Consider the following 9,704-nt stretch of genomic DNA (forward strand, 5'->3'; position numbering starts at 1 on the left):
TTTGGGACCAGGGTTTGCTCTCGGTCCGGGAGGGAGGCAGGGAGCAGGAATCAGCCCCAGTTTTGCATCAGATGATACACGCACCCGGTGAGCAGCTGGGTTTAATTTGGGTCTTTCTCTGCAGCCATGCAGAAGGCAGTGCGAAGCCAGGTCCTGGTTTCAGACTTCAGCGGCTGTTCCCGGGGCTCCTTCCAGCACACAGCACAGGCAACATGACCTGAAGCTGTTAAAAAGTTCCAGCCTATGAACCCAACCCTTCTTTTTCTACATAAAGTGGGAAAGTCGGGTATGGTGCTGTTTCCCAGGGCCTCCTGCCTTACCCCGTTTTTATAGGCTGAAGTCACTTTAATGTTGTTTTAATGCAGAGCCAGGGGTTTATTTATTTATTTATTTATTTATTTTAGCAGCTTAACGCAATTAAAAAAGGCGGGTGGTGCTGTAGCCTCTCGGCTCCCTTCCCTTGGCAGCGCTCTCACCTCAACCCGTGCTCTGCAAGCGTTCCCCCGGCACGGGCAGGGGGAGCTGGCTCGCCATCCGCGCCGGTGATCCCGGGCAGTGTAAGAGCACAAAACCTCGGGGAGTTTCTCCAGGAGCGGAGGCAGGCCGAGCAGATGTGTGTGAACCGCCATGCCTGAGCCTACGTGCTGCCTCTACCCGCGGGCTGAGCTGGTATATCCGTGCCCAACCTAAATGCTTGGGTTATCACCCGAAATCTCACTCTAGATATTGTCCTTGGCGCCGTGAGTTGTAGCCGGGTGGAGTCTCTGTCAGTTTGATCCCCGCGCTGGGAGCGCTGCTCAGGTGCTTTCTTTACGTGCGTGCTCAAGGAGCAAAACACCAGCCACCTTTGATTTTTCTTTTCCTTCTTATAAGGGATATAATTGGCATATGAGTGTTTGGCCTTTCTTCCATTTCCTTCTTATAAGGGAATGATGGATGTCCAGGGATTTTTGACTAAGCGTAGACGTTGCACAAAGTCCTGGTCCCTTTTGATCGAAGAGGCATGTTTCTGGTTGCCTGCTTGGAGCATGAATGCCACCAACCCCGGTCTCCGTGGCCTGGGCCCCGTTCAAGTCTGGTTTCTGCAGGCGGTGAGTCACGAAGGAAGATGTCAGATGTTCCTGGGTGCCGAAACACCACCATGGGTTTTCTGATCAAACATTGAGAAACATCCTTCTGCCTCGAGGACTGCTTTTAGCAGCCGGCATCTGGAAGGCAGGGACCCTTGCCCTTCCCCTAGGGACTGCATCTTAGTGGGTCCTTCTAGGACGTGAATGTCACTAAGTGTCCTGAGCTCGGAGAGTTGAAGGGCAGCAGGTAGCAAGCAAGAGCTGCCTGTCCTGGTCATATCCAAAGAGCTTTTGGGAGAACAAAGATGAAGGAGAAAATTTCAGTTTGATGTGATGACGTTGTTTTCAGTCATTAGAGGAAATATGAGGCTCCCATTTTGCTCCGTTATCACTGGGAACGTTACCTCCCAAAATCAAGACTGTCCTGAGATGCCGCAGGTGACAGCAGTGACCAGAAGGGATCGCTTTGTGGGTTTAGACCTTGAAGGTCTCCAGAGGTCAGTGTAGGGAGAGGGTGACTGCACCTCTTGGTGGGCTGAGATACATGGGGGATCTGCAGGGACATGGCTTGACCCAGTCCTATATTGCTGCCTCAGAAATCACTTCTATTCATACTCTTCTGTTTTCAGCTTTTTCCCTCTTTCTTTCTTCTTGACTCCTGCCTTTGTAGATGCTTTTGGCTGTCCATGTTCAGCTTCCTATTTTTCAGCTCTTCTCTCCTAAGTTCCTTTAGGTAGCAGCTCTTTTTCTGGACAGTACAGCTGGATATCAGACCGGGACATGCTGCTTCCTCATCAAAGTACAAGGACTCCGGCACTTCCAATTAATAATGCTAATGAGATTTGTTAATTTTTAATAGATTACATGAGCGTGTTTTGCTAAACACGTTTTTGTGGCTCCGCTCTGCGAGTACAGTTCAGAAACTCTTTCACTTGCTGCCAAAGGGAAAATGATTAATGCAATTGCAGACGCCAGATTCTCTTCGGGGTAAATCTAGAGCACACCAAGGAGCAAAGAGGAATTTAATGAGTACGTTTTCAAAGTAAACACAGGCCCAGGTCATAAATGATAGCCCTTCCTCCCCTCCAGCCGCTGGCCAAGGTGGGGTGGAGGAGTAGTCGCTTGAATTGGGGTCATGATGCAGCCCCTCTGCCCATGTGATGTGTGGGGTTTTTGGGGGTGTTTTGTCCCTTTGCTCCATCAAAAGCTCGAGGACATCTGTGGACAAGACTTTTGTGGTAGTGCTGGAGGCTGGGGAGCCGGGGTGTGTGTACTGGCTGCCTCGCAGAGCTCATGGCCGATTGCCTCGTGTACCCCGAGCAGCACCTGGTTGCACCCCTGGTGTGGGGCTGAGCTGGAGCTTCCTCATCTCTCTGTGCTGGATGACTTGGTCCCCCCAAATCAACCTGGGTGCAGCCTCCAGATTGCTTCAATCCTGGGGGAACTTCCGCCGAATGGGTGCTGGTTTGGCGGTGGTGCCTGCGGTCTTCGGGTCGCTCGCGAACAGGCGCTGCAGGCCATCAGCGGCACGCCGGCAGCTGGGACGCGTCGAACAGGCAAGCAGGGGAAAAGTCTTGGTTTGCAAATCAGCAATCCCAAACCCAATTCCCTTGGGTTTCTGCCCAGGAAATCGGTTTTACCGCTCGCTGCTGAGCTGCGCCAGGCTCCCTCGGCCACGTTGCCGACGGCAGCGGGATGGTGTTAAGCCAGATTTTTTCTTCTTTTTTTTCCAAATCCGTATTGCCAAGAGCCGCACCTCCTAAATTGCTGCGGAGGAGGTGGAAAAGCAGAGGCACAAGACCATGCACATGCTGCGCATCCATCTCGGTGATCTCACAACTGTGCCAACACAAGCATCGCGGCCAGCCCTGGCTCAGCGCTTTAATTACGCGCTGGCGCGGCCGCACCTACGGCTGGGCTGTTGCAGCTCGTTGCGCAAGAAGACAACTGGCAAACCTGTTGGTGCTCCAGGATTTTAGTGGTAATAAGCCAGAGGGCAAAACCTCCCTGGTGAGATGAAACCGTGCTTGGCTAGGTGTTTGGAAGAGTTTAAGGTGTTTTGGGGAAGCAGAGGGTTGGGGATCCCGGCTCTCTCCGCGCAGTCGTGGCTGTGTAACTCCATGGATTGGTTCAGACGTTGTCTTTGTGGATGCAGAGGTGTGTTTGTAGCATGAGCTGTTTGCATGAGAAAGCCAGGTAGCTGGAGGCTGAGGTGAGCAGAGCTTTTGGTGTTCCAACAGGAAGAGTTTGGGATGAAATTGGACCGTTCTTCTGGATTTTAGGTGTAAGCACCTGTGAGAGTGAAGTGGTTGGTGCTGTAGAGATGGAGAGAGTTGGGAGCCAGGGTCAGGCAGTCTGATCTGTGGGATTACAGGCTCTTATGCTTTGCCTTGTAATGAGTCAACAGCTTGGGCTCGACTCAAAACACCTCTCCCTTTAAGAAATCCAGTCTTGCTTTGGAGACAGCCAGAGTCTACTGCATCTATTGGCAACTTGTGCCCCACACTGATGAGGCTTGCTGCCTAAAAAAGTTAAATAAAGCAACGCACCCCAGAGATTGTAATTTTCGTTGGTGATGGTAGCATGTGCGTTCCTAGACAAGCCCTGAAGGACACGTGCAGGCAGATGTTCACAACTGACCACGAGAGCTGCAGGAGCTTGCCAAGCTGCCCTACTTTTCTCTGCCATTTCTACTCGATGCGTTTTGTGCTTATTGGAAACACGTGGTCACGATCCATTCCCTAGTCCCTTCACACCACAGAGTTTCCATCCTTTGCAACCAAGGGCCACCACCACGTCCCCGCAAGTACTTTGACCCACTCGGCAGCCTGTTTGGTGAAACGCTGCGTTAGGCACAATGGTTTTGCCCGTGGGGGGATCCCCTGTGCACCCGTTGCTGCTGCACGGGGCACCAGCAGAGCTATCAAGTGACACCACGAGGTGGTTGTCATGCGTGGCCATCAATTACGACTCTGTTACTATATTAGGTCCATCGCTGGAGCCATCTGCCGGGGCAGGCTTGGCAGGCGGGCAGCCCAGATGCCTGCCTGCGAGATGGCATTCCCTGGCTCCGGGCTCTGGGCAGCAGCCGAGCCAGCCCGCGAGAGCCGGGCACCGTCCTCTTGGAGGTCATTTGCCAGAGAGGCATTTGCTATCAGTTCTTTGCTTAAGACTGTGTTGCCTTTTTAGGGGTGAAAAGGGGTGTTTCGGTAGGCAGCGGTGGATTTGGCAGGGGAATGCCTGCCGTAACGCTGCCTGCGTGCCGGTACTCATCCTCCCGGCTTCTGCGCCAGCTGCCGTGGGACTTATTATACCAACTCAAAACCAGTCTCCTCCCGCTTCACCCGTCTTCTGTAGCCGTCTCCCAAACTAGCAAGAAGAGTTCAGCAAGAAGAGTTTTTTAATGATTCCTGCCCGATAAACTCGCACAGAGTCGGTACGCCTAATTCTAGTCCTAATCCACAGAAAAACGCTGCCGCTTCATTTTGCGGCTGCGGAAAGCGCGTGTTGCAGAGCCGGCGGCAGGTTTTGTCAGCCGTGCTGCGAGAGCGTTGAAGCTTTTGCCGTCCTGGGAGCAAAGCGCAGCAGCTTTGTGTTAGAGGGGGTTTTGTTACAAAAGATGCTTCCGGAGGGACCGGCTTGTGTTCGGCTGGAGACCTTTCACCAGCTGCGCAAGGGCTGCGGGACACGGCGTGGCACGCTCGCTCGGCTTGCATGCAGGGGAAAAAAAAAAAGCAGAGCTAATGATTGACTATTATTTTAAGGGGATTATCTAATCCACAGCCCAGAGGACAAGAGGGGCCAAAATGAGTGAAGATTGAATACGTAATTAGTGCAGATTGTTGGTAATACCCTCTGGACTCCAACTGATTATAAACAGAAACAGATTTTCCTAGTTCCCCCCCCCCCCAAAAAAAAAAAGCTTTTGCAGGCCAGAGGGCCCCTTTGTAGCAGAAACTGCTGCAAATTAAGCGGGTGATTGCAGCTGGGGCGGTGGAGATGTTTAATGCAGAAGATGGCTGGGGAGCGGGGAGGCGGAGGAGCAGCTTCTCTCGGGTTATTTTGCAGCGTAAAGGCAGAGTTTTGGGCAGAAGTGACCGAAATGGCGTATGTGGGACCTGTTACCCCCCCCAGCCATCCTGCAGCTCCATCCCTGGTGCCAGGGCTCCTTCTCTCCCGGCGGCTGTGGGAGCAGGAGGTGCAGGGGTGAGGTGACCTGGACTAATCAGGGATCCTAATGAAGGCTGGAAACTGAAATGAAGCCCTCTCAAGAAGCACCTGCTTAGGAACATTTGCTAATTTGGATTCCTGGTTTTGAAATATTATTATTATTATTATTATTATTATTATTATTATTATTATTATTATTATTATTATTATTATTATCATTATTATTATTATTTATTTATTTTTTTTTATTATTTATTTATTTATTTAAATATTATTGCCTGGACCTGGTTATCAGCTGCCTCTGGTCTGTTAGAGGCTAATACTTTTTATTTGTCTTTCCTGCTATGTACCAAAGGTCAGTAGAAGTTAAGTGAAAGGGATTTGCAAGAGTTACAGATCCATTATTAATACAAAATAAAAGACGTATGGCTAAATCCATCAAGCCTAAAAATACAATCGGGCACAAATAACCCCAGAGAAGGAAACAATGGAAGGAACAGTAAAAACAAATGGCACACCCAAGCACTAAACTTCTGAAGCAGTTAAACAAGGCTAGGAAAATAGCTCCCAAATCTCTGATGACGAGAGGGTTTCTGTTCCCTTCTCTTTAATTTGGTCAAAGGGGATGAATGAGAAAATCGCCATTTCCATTTGGGTGAAATGCCATGATTTAAAAAAATTACCCTTACTCAAGTTCAGGTGAAATCCCAGAATTTGAAAATTTCCCGTGTAAAAGAATATGTCTGAAATGATCATTTCAGTACGCTTTGGCTGGACGTTTCCAACACGATTCAGCTGCTGCATTGCAAACCGCGCAGGAACTCGCATCTCATAAATTACAACATCGGAGAATGAGACTTTAAATGGGAACGTCAAAACCCTTTGTGCTGTTAAGGACCTTGCTGAAGCACTCTTCTTTCAAATTTCTTTTCTAAACTGAGGGCAAAAGTAGTTACTCGGTTTACACGGTTACTCCAGTTACCGTGGATTTTTAAAATTTTGCTCAGATGTCCAATAGGAGAATATTCTGCCCCAAAAGCTCTGCTGATCGGCTGCAGTTTGCTGGTCTGGAAGCACGCAAGTGCCTGATGGTACTGTGACCCCATGGGGCATCTTTTATGTTTTAGGAGTCTTTGGAGTGTGTGGAAACACCTTCCGAAACACAGCAGGGCAGGCCATCGTTGCCCTGATGGGACGTTGTACCGTTGTGTAAAACAACCAACTGCAAAATAATCTGCTGTGATTTTATTAACTCAAATCCCTTCACCTCTTCTGCAGAAATGAGCTTGGGAAAATAAGGTGGTGCAGCCAGGCTGCTCCCAAAGTGCCCCGACGGCTGAGCATCCCTTGTGCCAGAGGGATTTTTTCTTTCTGTGCTTGAAAAGCAGCACGGGATGGGCAGAGGTGGTCTCCTGGCGCATCCCTCTCATGGTGGCACCTTTTCCTGCTCTGCCCACGGGTGTGCAGCTCTGGAGGACAGCAGCATATCCGTACTCTTAAGAAGAAAAGCAGGAATGTTGTGGAGAAGAGGGATCCCAGTATCTGTGGGAATCTCCTGGAGAAGTCAGTTTACCAGGCAGGTTTTGCTTGCACCTGGCCCTTTGTGCACATGGGTATCTGCTCCCCTTCAGCCATTTCTGACCCTCTTTGGTGGCCTGGGGCGACTCACTTGTCATGCTAACATCGTTATGCTTTTGTTTTGCAGTGTTTGGGTATTTTTGATTAAGAAATACTGCCTGTTTGCCTTGGCAATGGTGCTCGTTGGATTGATGCGGCGTTTTTTAGCTGGAGTGTTTATTCAGCCTCTTGGATTCTTTCTCAGGGGTGGGGTGGGATGATCCAAACCCGTCAGTATGCTGGTGATCCACGAGGGCTTGTGAAAGGCTTGAGCCAGGGTCTCTTCTGAGGGAAACCACCAGCTTCCTCCACTTCCAAAGGCCAGGCTCTTGGGATGAGACAAACAGGCTTAACTGATTCCCATCCGAGCGAGAAACCTGGACCCCAGAAGGAGACGGCAGCGGCACGAGAAGGGGAGCGAGGGACCCGTTGCCTTGAGTCAAGCATGGGTGCACCCTCGTGCTCCAGGTGCTCGGCAGGTACAAACGCCCCGGGTGGATCTGGCTAATGGCATCTTAAAACACCTTTTGCTTTTTGTTCTCAGCCCTGAGAATTGCTGGTTTCTTGCCCTTCCACACTGTCTATTTGGACGTTTTTATTCCTCCCTATCCTGGGGAGACAAGGGTGACTCTGACTTACTGCTCAGCAGCCAGTGATGGGTTGCCACAAGGTTTTCCCCCGTTAGTGTCATGCTTCCCTGCCAGGACTATCAAAACTTTTCTACTGGACGTTTTCTTGGGTTGGAGCTCGCATGTGCTTCATCTCAAAGTCCCCACGTTGCAACACCAGCATGCCCGGGGTGCGTGATCCATTCACATTCCTCGCTCTCCAGTGCTTTGATGAGGTGGACAGGGGATGGGATGGATGTGTTGAAAGTGCCGTAAGGAGCATACTTTGCACACAGTTATGTATGACTGCAGTATGCAGAAATGCAGAGCTTCTCAGGTCCTCAAACCAGGAGGTATTTGGTGAGCAAGGCCTTGTGCTGCCTCTGGTTCGGGGGGCTATTGCGCTCACTTGGATTTCCTCACTCCTGCACGCGTCCTTGCCGTGTCTGGGGAGCAGACATGATCTGCATTGCTAAACACCCGCTCCGAAGCTCAGCTGATTTTCTTTGGGAGTAGCTCTCCAGTAAGCCAGTTCCCCTTATCTCTTTTGTTTTCTTACTGGGGCACCTTATAGTTGTGATTTTTCGGTCTTTCCAAACATAAGGTTTGGTGTAGGGTACCGGGAGGCTTTCTGGGACCGGGGCTGGGTGCAGGACTAACAAGATGTTTGCTAAGCTCTTCTGGCCCATCCACCCCTGCCATGATGCCTTCGACCACACTCAGACCCAGCTGTCCCCAGCTGCCGGCACGGGCTGCCCGGGGACCCCGGTGCTGCTGGGGGCTGGATGTGCCCTGCGTCAGGACGCCGGCACGCACCCCCCGTTATTAACCACCTCTCTCCTTCCACTTTCAGAGCTGGCGTACGACCTGGATATGGACGACACCTCTGCAAACAAGCAGCTTCTGAATCAGCAAAGCAAAGTCGACGCCGCGGTCCCCAGCAGCGACCCCGGGAGCGCGGCCCCGCGTCCCGGCCCTGCCGCTGCCGTCGCCCTGGTCCTGCTGCTGCTGCTGGGCCGCTGGCCGTGAGCGGTGCCGGCGGCATCGCTCAGTGTCTCTCCATGCTTTTTTTTTAACGAGGAAGACATTCGGAACCTCTTCTGAAATATATGCACATTTCCAAAGACAGGGCAAATGACTTGAGTCAGTTTTATAAAATAATATGGTATCTTCACACAAAAAAAACCCCAAAAACCGTTTGTTCATGGTAAACTAGTAAATACGTAACAGTGCTTTTTAAAGACAATCCTGTGTAATATAAGAAGGTTGATATTAAATTGTATTCCTCGCAGTTTTTGAAGACTGAGGTCTCCGTTGCTGTTAAGTTGAAGACCATATTTCATCTTGAGTTGTTTGAATGTGCATGGGGTACAGAACAGCTACGATTTATGAAATACTCTCAGCAAATATCAGACCCCTGATCCTAGCTGACTTCATACAGATTTTGTCTGTAGTTCAAGCAGTTTTTGTACTTTCTCCAAATTCAGGGCTCAACCCTAGGAATCTGGCCAGGCACATAATATGGAGGGTGTGTGAAGACAGGAGAGGGAGAAGGTCAGACATACGGCAGGAGGAAAGATGTTGTGGAAGAGGAGTTGTCGTGCGCCAGGATTGTCGTGGAGACGTGCTCTCGTGGGCACGAAGCACACTTGCATCGTGGCAAGTTGCAGGTGATTTTGCCGCTTGCCTCCCAGCCAGGTCCTGCGAAGCCCTTCCGTGCAGGCAGCCAGTCCCCTCCGGCATCCCCGTGGCCCATGCAATGCCCTGGTTTTATTCTTCAGAAGTGAAGCACCTCCTTTCCCACGGGAAATCTGCAAACACAGCTCCAGCCAAAGGACAGACGGTGTGGATGTACAGGCTGTGCTTTACAGGGATGAATAACAGGGATCCAACGCATTGTGCTACGAGGGAGGAAAAGAAAAGGATTTGCAGGAGCCCGAGGCGGATGAGACTCTTACGTGTTTCTTTGCATGTTACTTTACTTAAGCTATCTCTAAAATAAAGGTCGGTTGGTCTATAAACGGTGCGCTGGAAATAGCCTCCCATGTGTGCGAGGCGATGCTCTGCCTTGTTCCTGGAGTGGCAGCCTGGGCAGGTCATCAGTGCCCGGCTCGGGGGCACCACGGGAAGGCTTGGCTTACTCTGATGAAACGGATGGGCTAGGGCCAGGGAGTGTTGGGTTTGGTTTGGTTCCTGGCCAAAATGGTTACATATTTCTGTTTAAGATGCTGCCTTTACT

At 50.7% G+C, this 9,704-nt stretch overlaps 1 protein-coding gene across 1 annotated transcript in view; it reads left to right on the forward strand.

The window, feature by feature from the left end:
* The window catches only part of GPC3 (glypican 3), a 152,752-nt gene extending 143,269 nt beyond the window's left edge, over positions 1–9,483 (forward strand). The window contains exon 8 of the mRNA XM_075162044.1: positions 8,319–9,483. Coding sequence (XP_075018145.1) covers positions 8,319–8,494 — 176 coding nt within the window. The 3' untranslated portion in view covers positions 8,495–9,483. The remainder of the gene's footprint in view (positions 1–8,318) is intronic.
* The last annotated feature ends 221 nt before the right edge of the window (positions 9,484–9,704 follow it).

This window comes from Calonectris borealis, chromosome 13, assembly GCF_964195595.1.
Source record: "Calonectris borealis chromosome 13, bCalBor7.hap1.2, whole genome shotgun sequence".
Classification (NCBI taxonomy): domain Eukaryota; kingdom Metazoa; phylum Chordata; class Aves; order Procellariiformes; family Procellariidae; genus Calonectris; species Calonectris borealis.